This window comes from Lissotriton vulgaris, chromosome 2_2, assembly GCF_964263255.1.
Source record: "Lissotriton vulgaris chromosome 2_2, aLisVul1.2, whole genome shotgun sequence".
NCBI lineage: Eukaryota > Metazoa > Chordata > Amphibia > Caudata > Salamandridae > Lissotriton > Lissotriton vulgaris.
Genome location: NC_141688.1, coordinates 315,583,193 through 315,604,462, shown reverse-complemented (window position 1 = coordinate 315,604,462; position 21,270 = coordinate 315,583,193). Strand labels below are relative to the sequence as shown.

Sequence of the window (21,270 nt, the reverse complement as noted above, 5' to 3'; positions counted from 1 at the left end):
AGATAATGCATTCGTCACTACATTGACCTTTGAGGCGGGCAAGACGAGTGGCCACCTGCACGTCAGATTACTATCCGCCATCTACCTAGGAACTTCCAGAGGCGCATGTCGGACACACATGGATCCTCTCCAGAATGCCACTTCCCCCATTTCCCCCTACAGGTGCAGGTTCCATTGAAGGGCCTGCAGGTGCCAATGAGTATAAGGCACCAGAGGATGCATGATGACAGCCAGGAGCAACTGTCGCAATCCTAGCCTAAAATTCCCGGTTCCCTGCAGTTCTTGAACATGCAAGCATGTGCCCTGCAGTTCCGGTACATGCACACATGTGTCCTGCAGTTCCGGTACATGCACACATGTGCCCTGCAGTTCCGGTACATGCACACATGTGTCCTGCAGTTCCGGTACATGCACACATGTGCCCTGCAGTTCCTGCACATGCAACCCTGTGCTCTGCATGGCCTTGGGAAGAGGAAACGGACTCTGCAGAGGCTCCTGTGTCGCAGCCCTATGTTGGCAGCTGAATGGACTAAGAGGGGCGCCGCAGGTGGTAGGTGAGACCTTTCGAGTAACCTCTGCATTCCCGAACTGCTGGTGGAAGAAGAATCCTTATGAGCCAGCAGCAGGTCTGCTGATTTTGAAGTGATTTCAGGCCGCATCAGTCATCTTCAGGCTGGCTGTGCATACCCCACCATACTTATGTTTCACTAAAAGAACATAACTCACAGCTTAGAAAAAGTACCATGCGCCGAAGCCAGTCCAGGTGCACCCAAGGCGCCCCCCGCCAGCTGTTCGATCCTCAAGGGGTGACCAGTCTGGGCAGCGTCAGATCTAGCAGTGACAAGGTAACAATGGAATATTGTGAGATGACATAAGTTAGTTATTGTTAATAATGTGATCACAGCCCGGTGCCAGGCCTCAGTGATGACACTGGGTGCAGCAGGGGTTTCAGGAAACCTCAAACTAACAGGCGTGAATGTCGGGATGTTTTGACAAAATAAGATATGTGGCGTTACAATAAATAAATAGAACTGGGGGAGAGACGGAGGTGTCCTGCGGAAGGCCCTGGACCCGGGAAGCTGCGGTCAGTGGAGGGTGTGGAGCTCTGGGGGCCATGTGTGGTGCAGGGATCCTCCAGCAAAGCAAAGCCTCTCTGCACCTTAGTGTCATGGCCTTACAGACAGCGCAGCAGCAGGATCTGCGTCTGAAGTCAGTGGGATTGCGTGGGAGCATTCGCAAGGCGAGATGCACCCAGGTGTAGGAGCAGCACAGAAGTGAAGCCCCTTCACTCCCCCCTCCTACCCGTCCCTGGTCACCCAGGAATGGCTGATGGGACTGACTCCATGGAGACCCTACCCCGAGAAGGTTAGGACCCATCCCTGGTGCGGACACTCAATGCATCAGCTGAAGCTCCTCGAACCGTCTCAGTTGAGAAATCAGGAACCAGGAAGACCCCTCTCCCCCCCTGGTTTGATTTCCTCCCAGAACCATGCTGCGTCGGGTAGTCTGGGGCTCCAATGAGGCCATCACACAGTAGCCAGTGCTAGGGTCAGACTGACTGGGTCATCGGACCGGAAGTAACAATAATAAGACTAGATGCAGTCGTAGGGCCAGGTTACCAGGGTAGCAACTTAAATGAGAACTTGCTTTTTGATCCTGCAGATGTTTTCTACAGCAGCATCCTTTACGCCACCCCATAAACAAAAACACTTGTAGGGAAAGTAGCATCACGTGGGACACTGAAAGAGCCAATGGGTGCACGCGACTTCAGAAAGAAATATCAGCTAGACCGCTGCCAGTGCCTGTAGGACCTGGCTTCTAACTGAGAGTGCCTGTAGGACCTGGCTTCTGACTGAGAGTGCCTGTAGGACCTGGCTTCTGACTGAGAGTGCCTGTAGGACCTGGCTTCTAACTGAGAGTGCCTGTAGGACCTGGCTTCTCAGTGCCTGCAGGACCTGGCTTCTAACTGAGAGTGCCTGTAGGACCTGGCTTCTGACTGAGAGTGCCTGTAGGACCTGGCTTCTGACTGAGAGTGCCTGTAGGACCTGGCTTCTGACTGACAGTGCCTGTAGGACCTGGCTTCTGACTGAGAGTGCCTGTTGGACCTGGCTTCTAACTGAGAGTGCCTGTATGACTGAAAGTGCCTGTAGGACCTGGCTTCTGACTGAGAGTGCCTGTTGGACCTTGCTTCTGACTGACAGTGCCTGTAGGACCTGGCTTCTGACTGAGAGTGCCTGTTGGACCTGGCTTCTGACTGAGAGTGCCTGTTGGACCTGGCTTCTAACTGAGAGTGCCTGTATGACTGAGAGTGCCTGTAGGACCTGGCTTCTAACTGAGAGTGCCTGTAGGACCTGGCTTCTGACTGAGAGTGCCTGTAGGACCTGGCTTCTGACTGAGAGTGCCTGTAGGACCTGGCTTCTGACTGAGAGTGCCTGTAGGACCTGGCTTCTGACTGAGAGTGCCTGTTGGACCTGGCTTCTGACTGAGAGTGCCCGTAGGACCTGGCTTCTGACTGAGAGTGCCCGTAGGACCTTGCTTCTGACTGAGAGTGCCTGTAGGACCTGGCTTCTGACTGAGAGTGCCTGTAGGCCCTGGCTTCTGACTGAGCGTGCCTGTAGGCCCTGGCTTCTGACTGAGCGTGCCTGTAGGACCTGGCTTCTGACTGAGAGTGCCTGTAGGACCTGGCTTCTGACTGAGAGTGCCTGTAGGACCTGGCTTCTGACTGAGAGTGCCTGTAGGACCTGGCTTCTGACTGAGAGTACCTGTAGGACTTGGCTTCTGACTGAGAGTGCCTGTTGGACCTGGCTTCTAACTGAGAGTGCCTGTATGACTGAGAGTGCCTGTAGGACCTGGCTTCTGACTGAGCGTGCCTGTAGGACCTGGCTTCTGACTGAGAGTGCCTGTAGGACCTGGCTTGTGACTGAGCGTGCCTGTAGGACCTGGCTTCTGACTGAGAGTGCCTGTTCGGTCACTGGCGAGATAAGGCCTCAGTACACATTGACTGTGTCCTTCATCCTTGCAGTCAGCCATCGACCCACTGACTCATTCTTGCATTCATCCACTGACCCATCTACAATAACATGCACTCACAAACATCGAGCATAAGCAAAATAATGAGAAGTACCATCGCGACAATGCTCGGGACGCTGCGTCCCCTCAAGGGTGCTGTGGGTGCAGTCGCCATCTTTAGTGGAGCTTCGGCTGCTGCGCATCTCTGCCTCGGGGCCACGCGTGTCCAAGCACAGCTCATCCCGATGACCCTACATTGATCTTAAGGGGGGTGGGGGGTCTGGTCCACAGATCTCCTGACCCTCAGCATATGCCTTCCAGACCTTGTTGTTGCAATGAACAGAACACTGCGAAGCAGCTAGCACCTCGAGTCCCTGGTATGTTATTTGCAGCGCTTTATCAATGCTGATTGGACTCCCACCGCCTCTTGTGAAGGCTCTGCTGTCCCAGCAGCAGGACAGATCTCCCTTGGATGCGCCACGATCGACCTCTTCATCCGTGGAGATTGAGCCGAAGCATCTCAGCGGGTTCAAGCTTCTGTCGGGAGTGGGGCTTGTCGTCTGGCTTCTTCGCCCCTTAATCCAGCGAGTTAGGAATGACGGGGTGTAGGTTGGTGTTTGTTTGTTTGTGTGAACGCTCCTTCTCTTCTCTTGGCTGCGGGGGCGCGTCTCTGATGTCTGCTCCATTGAGGCTTTCCTCTGCTCTGCTCCCAGGCTCTTGGCGATGGCGGTCCTCTTTGCCACCACGCCTGCTTGTCTTGTTGGTGAGATGCGGGGCTTCTCCATCCAGACTCCATGTATTCTACTTGTGTCCTAGCCCAGCCGGACTTGTGGTCCTGCGCTGCTTTTCTTCCAAAAGTGGCGCCTCTTTTCCACGCTCCGCGCTCCCTTCCTTCATTCCTCCACTGTCTCCATCTATAGAGGAGGCCCCTGTCGGACCCATGCTCTGCCCTTGGTTCTGTATTTTGTAGAACTACGGTCTACTGTAGACGTAAATAGTTTCTTGGGTTCACCGATGTGAATGCCAAGGCAGTCCAGAAGGGGGCGTTGTTGCAATGCAACGATCTCCACAGAAAACGGTTCCACTTTAGCCAAAGAGGAGCCTCCAAGGGCCCTCGACTCTTTGCACCAGAGGAACTGGAGGCGCTGCGCATCTGGATATGTAACCAGGCGCTGCGCATCTGGATATGTGACCAGGCATTCCTGTGGTGATTCTCACCTGCAGCAAGGGGGCTTGTTTGTGCCTGCTCAGCCCTCCGCACTCAGCAGACTCTGCTCCATGGAGGTGGCTGTGCTTTGGTACTGGTGGTCCATGGTGAGCTTTACTGAAGGTAAGTTCCTTCCTTGTTTATTTGATGTCTGACCTTCCTTTGGTCACGTGTGAGGAACATGTGATCTTTATTGCTGGAATGATGTTACTTGTCAGTATTAGTTATGCACTGTCTCTTATATACATGTTTTATCTGTTATTGTTTTAAGTACGTTTGACACTTTTAAACGTGGTTGAATCCAGGCATATCTGCAGTTTGATAAATGACCAATCGAAGCTTTCAGGCATCGCCGGAGGCGGCCACCTCTGGGCCTCTCTGTCTCCAGAGGGCAGAAGAGCTGTGTGGGGTGGGCGCCTTCTGTTCAAGCACGCTGTTAGTCGTCAATCACTCAGTGGTATTTTTTCTGTTTCTCCCATGGCAGAGAGTCTTCAACGTCCTCTATCCGATGCCCACTGACCAGAGGAGACACGTCAGCATCAACTCTGCCCGGTGGCTTCCAGAGCCGGGGCTGGGCCTGGCCTACGGCACCAACAAGGGAGACCTGGTGATCTGCCGGCCCGAGTGAGTATGGGGGGGGGGGGTGAGTGTGAGTGGGGTGCCCTTGAGCCCTGCTGGCTAGGGTTATGACAGAGCTCACATGCCCAGCTGTGCTAGCCGTGTAATCTTAAAGCCAGGGCTTATTCAGACAAAGTGCGCATGCGTAAAGGGAGGTGCCAAAGCACGCTACGGTTCAGCCATCGGCTTCCTTGCAAACAAACCGTGACAGAGCAGGTATGCCAGGAAGAAGGGCCGATGTTCAGCTGTTCGGGCTAGAAAAGTTAAGGGTTCTCAGGATGCAATTCGCCCATTGGCCCATCGGCCCCCACCCTGGCGGCCCACCAGAGACACACCCGGTGCCCGCTACTGCCTGTCCAGCCCTGCCTCACGCTTCCAGGCTCGTTTCTCTCACTTTTGTTCTCACTCTTTCTGGGACTTTTCTGTGCTGTTTCCCTAACTCCTTTGCCTCTGTACCATTTATAGCTCTCCTTTTCTGACCTTTGCCATCTCTCCAGCTTCTCTGGGTCCCACCTACCCCTTCCACCCGCTCCTTCACAGCTGCCGCGCTCCTCCTTCACCCTGCCCAAGCCCTCTTGCCAGGACCTACTTAATGGCGGTCCCAGTGCACAGCAGCCATGAATGCTTACCTGGACCAGTATTCTTACCGGGTAAAGCCCTTGCAGACCCAACTCCAGCACCTCCCTTGCGCTTTCCCTCTTGCTACCTCTCTCTCTCCTCTGGGTCTCTCTTTCTCTGTGACTATTGTGACACTTCTCGCACTCTTTCTGCTTTTCTCTAACTTTTACTGTGACTTTTTGTGCCTTCTCTCTCGCTCTTTGTCCCTTCTCTCTCGCTCTTTGTGCCTTCTCTCTGCTCTTTGTCCCTTCTCTCTCGCTCTTTGTGCCTTCTCTCTGCTCTTTGTCCCTTCTCTCTGCTCTTTGTCCCTTCTCTCTCGCTCTTTGTCCCTTCTCTCTCGCTCTTTGTCCCTTCTCTCTCGCTCTTTGTGCCTTCTCTCTCGCTCTTTGTCCCTTCTCTGTCGCTCTTTGTGCCTTCTCTGCTCTTTGTCCCTTCTCTCTCGCTCTTTGTCCCTTCTCTCTCGCTCTTTATGCCTTCTCTCTGCTCTTTGTGCCTTCTCTCTGCTCTTTGTGCCTTCTCTGTCGCTCTTTGTGCCTTCTCTCTGCTCTTTGTGCCTTCTCTCTGCTCTTTGTCCCTTCTCTCTCGCTCTTTGTCCCTTCTCTCTCGCTCTATGTGCCTTCTCTGCTCTTTGTCCCTTCTCTGCTCTTTGTCCCTTCTCTCTCGCTCTTTGTGCCTTCTCTCTGCTCTTTGTGCCTTCTCTGTCACTCTTTGTGCCTTCTCTCTCGCTCTTTGTGCTGTCTCTCTCTGCTCTTTGTGCCTTCTCTCTGCTCTTTGTCCCTTCTCTCTGCTCTTTGTCCCTTCTCTGTCGCTCTTTGTCCCTTCTCTGTCGCTCTTTGTCCCTTCTCTGTCGCTCTTTGTCCCTTCTCTCTCGCTCTTTGTGCCTTCTCTCTCGCTCTTTGTGCCTTCTCTCTCGCTCTTTGTGCCTTCTCTCTCGCTCTTTGTGCCTTCTCTCTCGCTCTTTGTGCCTTCTCTCACGCTCTTTGTGCCTTCTCTCTCTGCTCTTTGTGCCTTCTCCCTCTGCTCTTTGTGCCTTCTCTCTGCTCTTTGTCCCTTCTCTCTCGCTCTTTGTGCCCTTTCTCTCGCTCTTTGTGCCTTCTCTCGCTCTTTGTGCCTTCTCTCTCTGCTCTTTGTGCCTTCTCCCTCTGCTCTTTGTGCCTTCTCTCTGCTCTTTGTCCCTTCTCTCTCGCTCTTTGTGCCCTTTCTCTCGCTCTTTGTGCCCTTTCTCTCGCTCTTTGTGCCTTCTCTCGCTCTTTGTGCCTTCTCTCTCGCTCTTTGTCCCTTCTCTCTCGCTCTTTGTCCCTTCTCTCTCGCTCTTTGTGCCTTCTCCCTCTGCTCTTTGTGCCTTCTCTCTGCTCTTTGTCCCTTCTCTCTCGCTCTTTGTGCCCTTTCTCTCGCTCTTTGTGCCTTCTCTCTCGCTCTTTGTACTTCCTCTCTCTGCTCTTTGTGCTGTCTCTCTCTGCTCTTTGTGCTGTCTCTCTCTGCTCTTTGTGCTGTCTCTCTCTGCTCTTTGTCCCTTCTCTCTCGCTCTTTGTGCCCTTTCTCTCGCTCTTTGTGCCTTCTCTCTCTGCTCTTTGTCCCTTCTCTCTCGCACTTTGTGCCTTCTCTCTCGCACTTTGTGCCTTCTCTCTGCTCTTTGTGCTTTCTCTCTCCTCTTTGTGCTTTCTCTCTGCTCTTTGTGCCTTCTCTCTCTTTGTGCTGTCTCTCTCTGCTCTTTGTCCCTTCTCTCTCGCACTTTGTGCCTTCTCTCTCTCTCTTTGTGCCTTCTCTCTCGCTCTTTGTCCCTTCTCTGTCGCTCTTTGTGCCTTCTCTGCTCTTTGTCCCTTCTCTCTCGCTCTTTGTGCCTTCTCTCTCGCTCTTTGTGCCTTCTCTCTGCTCTTTGTGCCTTCTCTCTGCTCTTTGTGCCTTCTCTCTGCTCTTTGTCCCTTCTCTCTCGCTCTTTGTCCCTTCTCTCTCGCTCTTTGTGCCTTCTCTGCTCTTTGTCCCTTCTCTCTCGCTCTTTGTGCCTTCTCTCTGCTCTTTGTGCCTTCTCTCTGCTCTTTGTGCCTTCTCTGTCGCTCTTTGTGCCTTCTCTCTCGCTCTTTGTGCCTTCTCTCTCGCTCTTTGTGCCTTCTCTCTCGCTCTTTGTCCCTTCTCTGTCGCTCTTTGTGCCTTCTCTCTCGCTCTTTGTGCCTTCTCTCTCGCTCTTTGTGCCTTCTCTCTCGCTCTTTGTGCCTTCTCTCTCGCTCTTTGTGCCTTCTCTCTGCTCTTTGTGCCTTCTCTCTCTGCTCTTTGTGCCTTCTCTCTCTGCTCTTTGTGCCTTCTCTCTCTGCTCTTTGTGCCTTCTCTCTCTGCTCTTTGTGCCTTCTCTCTCGCTCTTTGTGCCTTCTCTCTCGCTCTTTGTCCCTTCTCTCTCGCTCTTTGTGCCTTCTCCCTCTGCTCTTTGTGCCTTCTCCCTCTGCTCTTTGTGCCTTCTCTCTCGCTCTTTGCCCCTTCTCTCTCGCTCTTTGTGCCCTTTCTCTCGCTCTTTGTGCCCTTTCTCTCGCTCTTTGTGCCCTTTCTCTCGCTCTTTGTGCCCTTTCTCTCGCTCTTTGTGCCGTCTCTCTCTGCTCTTTGTGCTGTCTCTCTCTGCTCTTTGTGCTGTCTCTCTCTGCTCTTTGTGCTGTCTCTCTCTGCTCTTTGTGCTGTCTCTCTCTGCTCTTTGTCCCTTCTCTCTCGCTCTTTGTGCCCTTTCTCTCACTCTTTGTGCCTTCTCTCTCTGCTCTTTGTGCCTTCTCTCTCGCTCTTTGTGCCTTCTCTCTCGCTCTTTGTGCCTTCTCTCCCGCACTTTGTGCCTTCTCTCTCGCACTTTGTGCCTTCTCTCTGCTCTTTGTGCTTTCTCTCTCCTCTTTGTGCTTTCTCTCTGCTCTTTGTGCCTTCTCTCTCTTTGTGTTGTCTCTCTCTGCTCTTTGTCCCTTCTCTCTCGCACTTTGTGCCTTCTCTCTCGCTCTTTGTCCCTTCTCTCTCGCTCTTTGTGCCTTCTCTCTGCTCTTTGTGCCTTCTCTCTGCTCTTTGTGCCTTCTCTCTGCTCTTTGTGCCTTCTCTCTGGAGTTTGGATTTGAGCCAAAAAACAACACCTTCCTGCCCTAAAAACACCCGGGCAAGGAATTGGAATCGAGTCGACACTCCATCCTTGTGCAACTCGTTAGCTGCCACATTCCCGGATCTATCGGGCCTGACCCCACACTCCCAGGCTACCATCCTAGATCGCTGGCTTACCAAAGCCTGCGATCCAGTGGCCCCCCTGAAGCGGATTACCATCAACCGCACTCACAATGCCAACAAGTGGTTCAGCCCTGGCCTCAAAGCCAAGAAACTGGAGTTACGGCAGGCTGAACGAGCTTGGAGAAGAGCATATTGCCCGACCCGGAAACAATACTATACTTCTACTCTTAGCGAATACAAACAAGCCATCCTGGCAGCTAAGACAGAATATTTCTCGGAGCGTATTCTAGCTGCAGAAAGCCAGCCGCGTGAGATCTTTGTCACGGTCCACGAGCAGGCATCTTCGGACAGAACTCAACCCAAGATCCCCCCCTCTCAGGCCCTATGCGACTCGCTCAACGATTTTTTCATTGATAAGATAGCTTGTATTAAAGCCAACATTCCCTCCCCTTCGCCCACTTTCTCCTACCCCCAACCACCTGGCAATAATTTGTCCCTTACCTCCATTCCCGCACTTACTAGAGAATCCCTGCCCCTCTTACTTAGTCGTGTCAAGTCGGGCTCTCCAGCTGACATCTGCCCGGCTCGAATGCCCATCCCCTGTCCTTACCCTCCTTAATGATTGACTCACGCATGACTCAGTCCCTGCCCCTTTTAAGACTGCCATAATCCTTCCCATACTAAAAAAAACGGGGGCGGATCCTTCCTCCCCGGCAAACTATCGCCCGATATCCCTTCTCCCCTACCTGAGTAAGGTAGCTGAGTCCCATGTCACCCAGGCACTCAGCGCCTTCATAGAGTACAGTAACTAACTTGCACCCTGCCAGGCGGGCTTTCGCCCCCGCCACTCTACTGAGAAGGTGGTCATTTCGGTCATGGACCAACTCAGGGAGGGGCTCGACACCAACACCCCTCAGGCCCTGGTCCTCCTGGATTTGTCTGCCGCTTTTGACACGGTGGACCACTCTATTCTCTTGTCCTGTGTCGAGGCGGCGGGCATACGAGGACAAGTATTGGCCTGGATAGGCTCCTTCCTAGCTGACCGCACCCAGGCCGTCCACTTGGCCGAATTCTCTGCCCCGCCTCGCAGGGTGCAATGCAGTGTCCCTCAGGGCTCCTCTCTCTCTCTCCCCTTTTATTCAACCTTTACATTTTCCCTCTTATTTTTACATTGCAACAAATGGAGGTCACAGTTTACAACTACGCTGATGACCTCCAACTTATTTTTAATTTCTCCTCCCCCTCATTAGGTGTCACTGCCTTCCAGTCCGTCATGCTGTTTATCCGGGATTGGATGAATGCAAACCACCTCAAACTCAACCCGGATAAAACAGAGCTGATTCTGACTGGTGGCAGTGGCAACCCTTGGTCTTCTTCATTTTGGCCCCCCTCTCTTGGCCCACCTCCAACTCCCTCTCATTCAGTTAAGACCCTCGGTATCACACTTAATCATCATTTGACTCTTCACTCCCACATTAGTTCTGTTGTTTCTTCCTGTTTCTTTACCCTGCGTATCATTAGGAAAGTATCCCGGTTTTTCTCTCTCTCTGCACTCAAACTGATCGTAATGGCCATGGTCTTATCTAAGATCGACTATGGGAACATTATCTATAATGGCGCTCCCGCCTATGCACTTCAACGCCTTCAGCTGGTGCAGAACCAGGCAGCCCGCCTGGTACATGGCCTATCTAAATTTCACCACTCGTCACCCCTCCTCATCGCTCTTCATTGGCTCCCTATTAAGCAACGGGCCCTTTTCAAACTTGGCTGCCTTACTTTTCAAGCCCGGACGGGCACGGCTCCTGCCTTTATCAACTCGGCCATTACCAACTACTGCCCTTCTAGAGATCTTCGCTCATCCACCAAATCCCTTCTAGTCATTCCCCGCTTCAAGAAACAAAGATCGGGAGGCCAGAAATTTGCGGTCCTTGCGCCCACCTTCTGGAACACCCTCCTGTCCCATATCAGACTCTCCCCCTCCTACATGGAGTTCCGTAGGGCCCTTAAGACTTTCTTGTTCCAGCAGGCTTTCAGTCTATAGTCCTCTGTATTCTTTCTTGCCCAGGAATCCCTCTAGCGCCATGAAACTGCATTGTGAACGTGCGCTCTATAAATCTTTAAAAATTCAAATTCAATTCTCTCTGTCTTTGTGCCTTCTCTCTGCTCTTTGTGCCTTCTCTCTCGCTCTTTGTTCCTTCTCTCTCGCTCTTTGTGCCTTCTCTCTGCTCTTTGTGCCTTCTGACTCGCTCTATGTGCCTTCTCTCTCGCTGTTTGTGCCTTCTCTCTCGCTGTTTGTGCCTTCTCTCTCGCTGTTTGTGCCTTCTCTCTTGCTCTTTGTCCCTTCTCTCTCGCTCTTTGTCCCTTCTCTCTCGCTCTTTGTGCCTTCTCTCTTTGTGCCTTCTCTCTCGCTCTTTGTGCCTTCTGACTCGCTCTTTGTGCCTTCTCTCTCGCTCTTTGTGCCTTCTCTCTCGCTCTTTGTGCCTTCCCTCTCGCTCTTTGTGCCTTCCCTCTCGCTCTTTGTGCCTTCTCACTGCTCTTTGTGCCTTCTCTCTGCTCTTTGTGCCTTCTCTCTGCTCTTTGTGCCTTCTCTCTTTGTGCCCTTTCTCTCGCTCTTTGTGCCCTTTCTCTAGCTCTTTGTGCCTTCTCTTGCTCCTTGTGCCTTTCCTCTCACTGTTTCTGTGACTTCTCTGTGCTGTTCCTCTCACTCTTTGTGCTCTTTGTGCCATTTCTCTGATTCTTTTCTCACTCTTTCTTTGACTTTTCTGGATTGTTCACTGAAATATTGACCACCCTGATGAAGTCCCACAGGGACGAAACACGTTGGCTGGGCTGTATGGACGGTTTCTTTGAAACTGACATTTGTTGAATAAAATTGGATTCTAATGAAATTCGTAAGACTCCTAAACAACTACTATATATAGCATTTGGATTTTTTGTGTGTTTTGCTGGAAATATTTTAATAATCTGTGATTTATGGAACAGATAAATCTTGTTTTGAAATTAATGCTCCTTTTCAATTGTTGTTTTGACTGTGTGTTTTGGTGGCTTCTTTGCTCTGGGGGTCACAAAAGTAAAGCGTTGGAGGACACAGATTTAGAATTAATTACACACTGGTATGCCTTTTCAAGCCCACATTGCCGGTGTGCTGCTTTAGAGTATTAACCTTCCAGGCACCTCTGCTGGTCTCTCACTAGCATATGCTTCATGTGTACACAAAAGCAGAGTAGGGGCTCACGGTTTCTCGTACTTGGCCACAGAATCGTGGCGCGACCTCCCACAGCACACCAGAGCCGCCTCCTCTCTTCTTGGCTTTTGTGAGGAGCTGAAGACTTGTTCTTCCCAGATGCGCTGAGATAATGCAATCGCTTTGTAAGAGCCCTCATCCACCAACCCAGTGTTGCATGCCAGTCTGTTGGAAGTTGGGGCGTGGTGTCATGAAAGACCCTAATCTTTCACTATGCCAGCTTCAAACTGGAAGAGAAGATCTGATTATAGTTTTTTTGCTCGTTCCCACCAATGGAGTCTTGTTTTTCTTCCTTAAACTCACTTTATCCTCAGGGGCGTGGCTTGGCAGGCAAGCGGAATGGCCGCACACTAGAGCGGCTCCGCCGGCTGGGCAATTAATCCGACATTCATCCGGCATACACACGTTGGCCAGTGATCCCACACGCAAGCTACCCTCTGTGGCTGACCTTGGAAGCGAAGAAACATGACCTGCGTGAGCCGATCGGGTTGTGGGGGGTGAGCTCTGTGCCGGACTGCGGCCTACGGCCCGGACTTTCCTATAGCGGCGGGACCTCGATTTCCCTTTCCCCTTGGGTGCCTCTGCCCAGGCGCATTGAGTTTGCGACTGAACCGGGAGCCTAAGTGGGAAAGGAACGGCAGCTGGTCAGGAAACACCCCGATGCCTTGAGAACCAAGTGGGAGCTGCGAGGAGTAAGTGCCGAGCCCGGAGAACACGGCGGGAGGACGAGGCGGCGGTGACAGGGGGAGTGCGAGGCTGACTACCTATGAGAACGGGCAGGTGCTGTGGTGCGCAAAGGGGAGAGTGTGGCGACCTGCCCCGAGGCCCTATAAACTGAGGAGCTGCCATCTTGACTGCATCGCTGGCGTGCTTGCAGGGGCGCATTGAGCGACGCTACCTACCCATGCCCGCCACGTGAGCTGCCGAATTAAGTAAGTAGCCCATCCTAAAAGTTTGCGGGACTGGTCAGCAAGAAGGAGAGTGCAGCAAACACTGTTGCTCGCAGCTGGAGGGGGGGTGCAGAAAGTTGCCTTGTAACATACTGTACTGGATGCCATAGTTGGAGGACACCCTAAACTGCGCATATTATCCATGACGCCGCGGCCCCACCCTCATGCCACTATTTTAAAGCGGAGTGGCGGTAACGCGACGGTGACGCTGACTAGCCACAATAGTCAGTGTCCAACTGGTGACATCAGCGGCTTGTCCACGGCGATATCTATCTGGGCTGCGCCATGTACGAAAGGCATACAGCATGAGTAGGGAGTAGGTGTTGAAGATACTCATACGAGTTCTGAGGGTCAAATATTTGCGAAAATCTTCAGCGTTGAGGAGTGTGATCCCGGCCTAGTGGAGAGCGCTGCATAACTAGGTGAACACACTGGCATACTAGCAATACAAAATTACCAGCACATCTGGAGGACGAAGGAATTGCACCCAAGCCTGTGGTATACTGGACAGTGCTACACGCCAAGGATTGGGAAGCCAAACACTAGACAGCCAAGGCTAAATTTCGGCCTGAAGCAGACACCGTCCCGCAGGGGCATTCAGAGGATCCCGCTGCGTCCCCACCGCCGCCCGAAGATATCAGGGAAATGTTTAAAGACTTAAAGTACAGCCTTCAGGCAATAGACACGAGGATGGATTCCCAAGCTGAAAAAATGGACAAAATGACGCAGAGGATGGACAAGCAGGACGGGCGCGTGAGTGTCCTCAAAACCAGAGTCCCTGAAACTGAAGAAGGACAGACCGAGATGGACAAGAAGTTGAGGAACATGGACGGTATCCTCTACGCTATTCAACAAAAGAATGAGGATTTGGAAGCCAGGTCGCGATTCAATAATATACCCGTCACTGGAATTGCGAAGACCACGAATATTCCGAACATGGAGAAGTACGTAGAAAAAATGATGTCGGACCTATTTGTACAAGACCTGTTGGCCATGTTTCTTGTGGAAAGAGCACATTGCATGCTGGGGCCTTGGCCAAGGCCGGGGGCGCCGGCGCGGCCAATCCTTGCACTTATCCTGAACTATAGGGACCGGGATACTCTTTTGCGCCTGGCGAGGGAAAGAGGTGACATTCAGTATTGTATCCGGACTTTACCCTCTAGGTCCAGTCAGCACGTAGAGAATTCATTCCCGCTAAGAAAATCTTTCAGCAGACAGGGACCAAATACTCTTTGATATACCCGGCTAAACTGAGAGTCCGAGGACCTGGGAAGCCTACTCTTTTTTACAGACGCTAAGGCGGCGCTCGCTTACACAAAGCAGCTGGCCAGTGTAGGAAGGTACCTCCTGACTATGGTTGCCCCCAACTTTTTGCCCTGTGTTTTAGCTGGTTTTTGACATAGTCGACCCGGGATCCTGCCAATCAGGACCCCAGGCCTACTGCTCTCTCTGTAAAATGGATTCCATGTACCTTAGGTACATTTCCAATCGGTACTGGGCCACCTTATCAGACCCTGTACCCAGGGCCTACCAGGGGCTGAAGCATGTATTATGCCACCCCTGTCTGGCCTCCTAAATTTGACACAACTGGCTGCATGACAGCTGGGGCAAAGTCGTGTAATCACCCTTTGCTGTAGATATAGTACACCTATATCTAACCCTAAAATGGACACACAGATTCCTATCAGTCACTCCTATGGCAGGCCTTGACAATCCTGAAGGCAGAGTGCTTGGAACCGTGTGAGATGGTGCTCTGGCATGAGCTGAGCCTGTCTGCAGCTTGCGGAACCAAGTCCTAATAGCTGTTCCATGATAACGCATACCATATACTCTTAAGTGCATTATAATCCTCGCGGTTAAATGCTATCTTTGGTATTGCTTTATCAAAACATGTCGAGTAAGGTGTCATACGAATTGAAATACTAACCCCTCGCCAATTCTGGCGACGGGGTTAGCATTCCACCCTTCTAGAGGGACACGACATGTAGGTAACTGTGAACCCCGGTTAAAGTTAAACGAAGCCTCAGCTCCACAAAATGGATGCTGCCACCACAGACACGAGTCTGACCCCCTGCAGCTGGGAGTCCTTCCAGCGAGGGGAGCCTGGACAAAGGGTTTCCTGTCAGGGGCGGTGCTAGCACCGTCCCAGACATGGTTTTGTGTATCCTGGGTAGGCAGGGCTTTACAGGAAGGTGACTGCTGAGTGGCACCCCGGTGCTCACTACGCATAGGCCGGTCAGAACCAGTTCCAGGGGCACACCAGCCCCTGGCCTGGGGAAAGTCCGGCATGGCAGAGGGGTGTAACCACCCCCCTCCTAGTCCCACCCATAGGCAGGACCTAGTCACCGGGTCAGCCCCTTTTTTTTAGTATAAAGATAGGAGCGGGCCCCCTGTTCAAATCAGATCATCTTTGGAATCAAGACACGACTTTCTGCGAAAGACATCAAGATTTCCTTCTTCAAGATTCTCCCTTGTGGCTAAGGAGTAGTCACCCTGCATCAAGCGGGCACCATCCTAAGAACACTGCGGTCTGCTGCAAGTCCTTCTTCACGAATCCGACGACCCAGCTCGACGAGACCCGGCTTCCCTGGCACCTCTGACCTCTATTCACCTCTACAGCAAAGCTGAGAACCGTGAGTGCGACGAGACCTCGAGGGACCGACGATCGCCAAGACTACACGACTTCTTTGCAACAAGCCCACCGTGTGCTCCACTGGTGAGTGCTTTGGGGTCCGAGAAGCCCCAACCCTGAGCAGCTCCAGCACCGAAGATCAGCTCTCCAGCATCTCCACGATCTACGTGGGGCCCTTCTGCTTTTGCGTGCTCACCGCGCTGTGTGGCTACTAGCCGGCTGGCTTGTGGCCTTCTTCACGACGCCCGACGACATCACTGCTGCTGGTCTGGTTGCTCCAGACTGGCCCTTGCTTCCTTCTTCAAGAGAGGCACCCCGGACCCTCCTGGTCCACTCCAGACGCCATTTTGAGTCCACCGCGTGGGCTTGAATTTGCCAAGGCTTTGTTGCCCAATCCTGGGTCCAGCGACGCCGACAGCTTCATCCATCGTGGGACAGCTCGCTCCTCCATCCTGGTCGCCGACAACGCCTCCTGGTCCGTGAGATCTGCGAGCACAGCGTCACCCACTCACCTAGTCGAGGTGACTACCATCCGGTGCCCTCCTGGTGCCACCTGACTACTGGCTAGTAGTCTCGAACTTGGTCCCCTCTGCTTTCAGGTGTCATCTTCCTTCGATCCAGGCTTGGATCCATCGAACTTTCTTCACTGGTCGCCTGCCAGCAACTTCTTTCTTCCAGGCTCCTGGTCCGTCTACGAGGATTCCCGACGTCTTTTGAGACCTATGCAGCTGCAGCCCCTGGGCTAGGTAACTTCGGCATTTAGGTGCCCCAGCATAGCCTCACTATCCAAGGGTCAGGATCCACTTTCGTTTTCCTCCTACCAGGTCGGGTTCGCCCGAGAACACTAACCTTGTCATTACTAGCTACCATAGACTTTGTCCCGCATCACGCGTGAGAGTGCACACTCTGCACCCGAGTCCCCTAGGCCTCCTAGAAGTAATCTGAAGATTCTATAGTCAAGTCCTAGCGATTCCTAAGCTTATTAGTACTGTACTTACCTGCTAGTAATTTCGCATTCCACTTTCAGAGTATATGGTTTTCCGTGCCCCTCGGGCATTTGTATATACTGTGCTAACTTAAGTATTTTCGTAAGAGTTTTGTTTTGTGCTTAGTACCCTGTCCTCATAAAGAGTACAGGGCTGTTGTGATTCTTAATAAATATCTTGTTTATTTTCATAACACTTGTGTGGTGTCCTTTCACTGGGTATTCAAGGGGTATATGTGTGGTAAACAGCTGGCTTAACACGCCCTCTCGAGTCTTTAGCCTTAGACTGCTCGTATCCATGCTACTAGGATAGCTGGTCTATAAGGTTGACTTACAACCAATCATCAATAAGGGTTGCTGGACTGATACATAGTGTTCACTAGAATAGTGACCACTGCTTATCAGGCCACCTTCTCACAGCCAGTACTGTACGTGGAGAGTATGTCCTTGCTCGTATCGTCACTGAGAGGAGGTTTCGGCTTATTGCTGTAGGCATCTACCAGGACTGTTTCTTAAAAATGACTGCTGCAGTAGACGGAAGTTAATTTGATACAAATTGCAGGGGTTTATTTGGGAATCCGATGCCAGCGTGGTACTCCCGGCCACCCAGCCACAAGCACAGGGGTGTTGGCCGGCTAACCCATTTCCCCACTGGGATGATTCCTGTGAGGTTATTATTGTGGACCGTTTGTTTACAAGTAGGGAGGGATGGTGGGGGGGGGCGAATCACAACCTGATTGGGGGTTGGTGTGGGAGGTTGGGGGGGGGTGGGGGGATTTGCTCTGCCTTGTACTGTATTGCCACATCTGCACCTGGTGAGATTGTACATTATTGGTGAATCCACGCACTCCAGTGGGTCCGATGGGACGTACTCGAGGAAGCATTTAACGGATGTATATGGCCCAAACGCAGATAGCCCGGAATTCTTCCAGCAACTCTGTCACATGATACAGGCACTGTGGCCGATGGCGATCCTTTGGGGTGGAGATTTTAATGTTGTCTTATCCCACCCGCTAGATAGGGAAGGAGTGTCCCGAGACCATCATCGCAAAGCCGCTCAGACACTATCGGACATATTACAAGATCTCCATTTGGTAGATTCCTGGAGGGCGTCACATCCCACAGAGTGGGAGGGCACATGCGTTACACACCATAGGAGCTCGTGGTCGAGAATTGACTATTGGTTGGTGTCTAAAGACATACACACTTGGGTGACTGACGTGATACACTACACTCGGACCTTATCAAATCATGCGCCTACTGTGTTGATGCTGCGCATTCCTGAGCCATATTTACAACCTTTTATCTGGAGGTTCCCGTCCAATGCACTGTTAGATCAGGTCTTTAGAGAGAACTTGAGAGAAAAGATAGACTAATATGTTGCGCTAAATGAGGGCTTAGTGGACTCACCTGGGACGCTCTGGGAAGCCTTTAAGGTGGTGATCAGAGGACACTGCATAGCACTAAAAACAGGAGTGTTAAGGGATATCAGACATACACTGGGGCGGCTGGAGAAAGATATCGGAGACTCGGAGAGAGACTTTCAGGTTAACCCATCCCTGACCACCACTGCGAAGATTAGGTCAAAACTGACAGAATTTCAAGAAGAGGCAGAGAGGGAAACGAAATATCTGCACAAATATGCACAGGCCAGACGGTATGGCGAGGGCGATAGAGCGGGAAAGATGTTGGCAGGTTTATGCGTACTCCTAGATGTGCGTAATATACCACTGAATTGAAAACAGATGAAGGGGTAGTGGCTAAGATGCCAAGGGATATCTTGACAACTATGTACAAATACTATCAGAAACTATACTCGTCCAGTACGTGCCCATCGGAGTCAGAAATTACAGACTACTAGTACACAGTAGCTCTTGCGTGGTTCAACGACGGAGCCCGTGAATATATGAATATGCTGATCACAGTCGAAGACGCGCGTCAGGTGATTAGCAGTATGCCGGCTGGTAAAGCCCCTGAGGCAGATAGCCTGTCGGCCGCCTTTTACAAAGAGTACGCTGACTTACTGGCCCCTCGCTTATTGAATGTGTACCTGGAAGCGAGGACACAGGCATGCTCCACCCTACGCTAAGGGAAGCTATGATCATCACTTTGATAAAACCCGACAAGGACCCTACATCCCATGATTCCTACAGGCCTTTGTCGCTCATTAACCTTGATGCTAAGATATATGCTAAGCTCCTGGCTAATAGATTGCAGCCCATGCTTCCACAAATCGCGCTACCGGACCAATCCGGTTTTATACCTGGAAGGTCGATGCCACATAATATGCGCACGCTGTTTGGGGTTTTACATTACCTAGCCACGCATGTACAGGCAGTGGCGGTGTTATTGGACGCAACTAAGGCCTTTGATTCACAGGAATGGAAGTTTCTTTTTAGATTGTTGGCTCGCATGGGCCTAAGCCCGGCTTTTATTCAACAAATCAAAATTTTATACTCTAACCCAAAGGCAAGAGTGCGAGTAAATGGGCAAGTGTCGGACTCCTTTGACATTACCCGAGGCACGAGACAGGGATGCCCTCTGTCGCCGTTGCTCTTTGCGATCGCAACTGAACCTCTGGCGGCGAGGCTCCGTCAACACCACACACATAGGAGCATAGGGTTTACATCCAGGGGTTTATTAATTTCGATGTACGCTGATGACATGACCATATATATGATTGACCCCAAGGACAATTTTAACGCCATAATGAGGGAGCTGATCAGATATGGAGGTCTTACGGGGATACAAATTAATTGGACCAAATCCACAATACTAGCTCTCACGGACTGGACAGCCCCTTGCACGACAGAGTACCCCATTCAGTGGGTGGAGTTTGAGACGCGATACCTGGGTATCATTATAAGTAGATCTATGCAGGACCTGTGGTTGGCCAACTACGGGAGGTTTATGGACTGGATAGACACTAAGGTACAGAGATGGAAACAACTCCTTCTCTCAATATTAGGGCGTATTGCTATCGCGAAAATGGTTCTTCTTGCATTTAGTCCAAGCCCAGCATGTGGGCTCCAGTGGATAGGATGACTGCGCGACGCCATCGCCCAACCCCATTTTCCTCTCCCAACACTGTACCCCTGAGAGCTTAGTGGTCCAAGCCTCCACCTCCAAAGGCACGTTTCCTACTGCTCCCCCAGATAGGGAATCCATGAAGCTGGATCATCTTGGGAAGAAGTTTCTTTCGCCAGCTTAGGACTGCGGTTGGTGAACACCGCATGTCCCTTGTTCCGATACACCTGCTCTGTGTGGGACACAGTTGTGCAAGTGCTGCCACAGTGCCCGGAGGAGGCCCGGACTATACTCACCCATGCGGTTGATGGTAGAAACGCAGCGAAGTTCGCCATTCGATGTGGGCTGGATACTGCGGACTCACAAGGTAGAAAGATTTTTACGTCAGTAGCCTTGAGACGCTACGCCTGGCTGAGGGCCACTGGCTTTTCCGGTATTGTCCAATCAACCCTTTTGGACATGCCCTTTGATAGTCGTCGCCTGTTTGGCGAAAAGATGGACTATACGCTTGAGCGCTTCAAGGATTTTCGGGCTACATCCAGATCCTTGGGCCTAACTCCCACCTCTCGCCCCGTTCAGTCTCCCTTTCGCCCCTTTTGTGGCTACGGAAGGGGTGCCCCACCACATTCTACCAAGGGCCACAGGCCGGCGCAAGCTACTCAGCATCTTCGCAGCCGGGCACGTGGGACCCAGCGTCGTGGGTCAGGGGGTCTGCGAGCAGGTCAGTCCACTAGTGCCCCCTCGGCCTCGGCCTCCAGGCCTTCCTAGTCTGACCGTTCAGGGCCACCAATTGCCAGTGGGTAGCAGGCACGCCATCTCCTCCCACACTGGCACAACATCACATCGGGCAGGTGGGTTTTGCAGCTAGTCCGAAGGGGCTACTCCCTCCCCTTTGAGACCACCCTCCATCCATGCCACCAATACTCCATTGCATGTCGGTGGATCATTTGGCCCTTCTCCGCCAGGAAGCTACGGCTGTCTTGGCCAAGGGAGCCATCAAGCGAGTCCCTGTGCTAGAAGTAGGTTGCTGTTGTTAATCCCACCACTTCCTGGTGCCTAAGAAGGACAAAGGCCTTCGTCCTATCATGGATCTCCGGGACGTTAACGGCTTCCTCCGGAAACCACAGATCTTCCGCAAAAAAATAACTTGCCAAAGAAACTCTTCTCTGGATCTGCTCCTAAAATCTGGAGCTCTCTTCCACCCAAAATTCGGAGGATCTCTTACAAGGTCGCTTTTCAAATTGAAAGCAAAAAAATTCCTCATGAAGAAGTTCTTACATTAACAAGAGGGGCAACTTTTTTTTTTTTTTTGCCCTAAGTGCATCGGACATTTTATAGTATGGTTCAATGGTTCATTCATGTATATGATTATTATTTTGCTTTTGATTATTATTCCTGTACATGATTATTGTGTTTGCTCCCCTTAAATCATTAGGTTACATCGTTTTGCCCATCCCTCGCTCACCCAGGTGTGTAAATGATCTATTAGATGCTCACCACTGGATTCAATGCCTATTAGAAGCCCCATCTCATTCATCTTTAGATTTTATTTTGATATGGACTAATATTCCTGTATATGATTATTTCACTTACTTCCCTTATATCACTACGCTCCATCATATAGCCCACTCCTTGTCCACTCAGGACTTATAATAGATTTGTTTGTCTGAACTATTTGATTTTATGATTATTATACTCCCCATGTTTGATTCATGTTCTGATTGTTACCTTTCCCTATAACTGTAAAGCGCTCTGATATCCTTTGGGATCTAGTCCGCGCTATATAAAACTTTATAAATA

General features: G+C 51.5%; 2 protein-coding genes across 2 annotated transcripts in view; one reads left to right on the top strand and one right to left on the bottom strand.

The window, feature by feature from the left end:
* Positions 1-21,270, top strand: part of AMBRA1 (autophagy and beclin 1 regulator 1) — a 962,358-nt gene that overhangs the window by 731,297 nt on the left and 209,791 nt on the right. Inside the window, exon 15 of the mRNA XM_086959655.1 lies at positions 4,701-4,840. Within this exon, the coding sequence (XP_086815781.1) occupies positions 4,701-4,840 (140 nt within the window). The remainder of the gene's footprint in view (positions 1-4,700; positions 4,841-21,270) is intronic.
* Positions 5,619-12,934, bottom strand: LOC147729372 (uncharacterized). The gene is given in 3 exon segments (XM_086959927.1): positions 5,619-8,512; positions 10,786-11,347; positions 12,920-12,934. Coding segments are annotated over 3 exon segments (3,471 nt in total).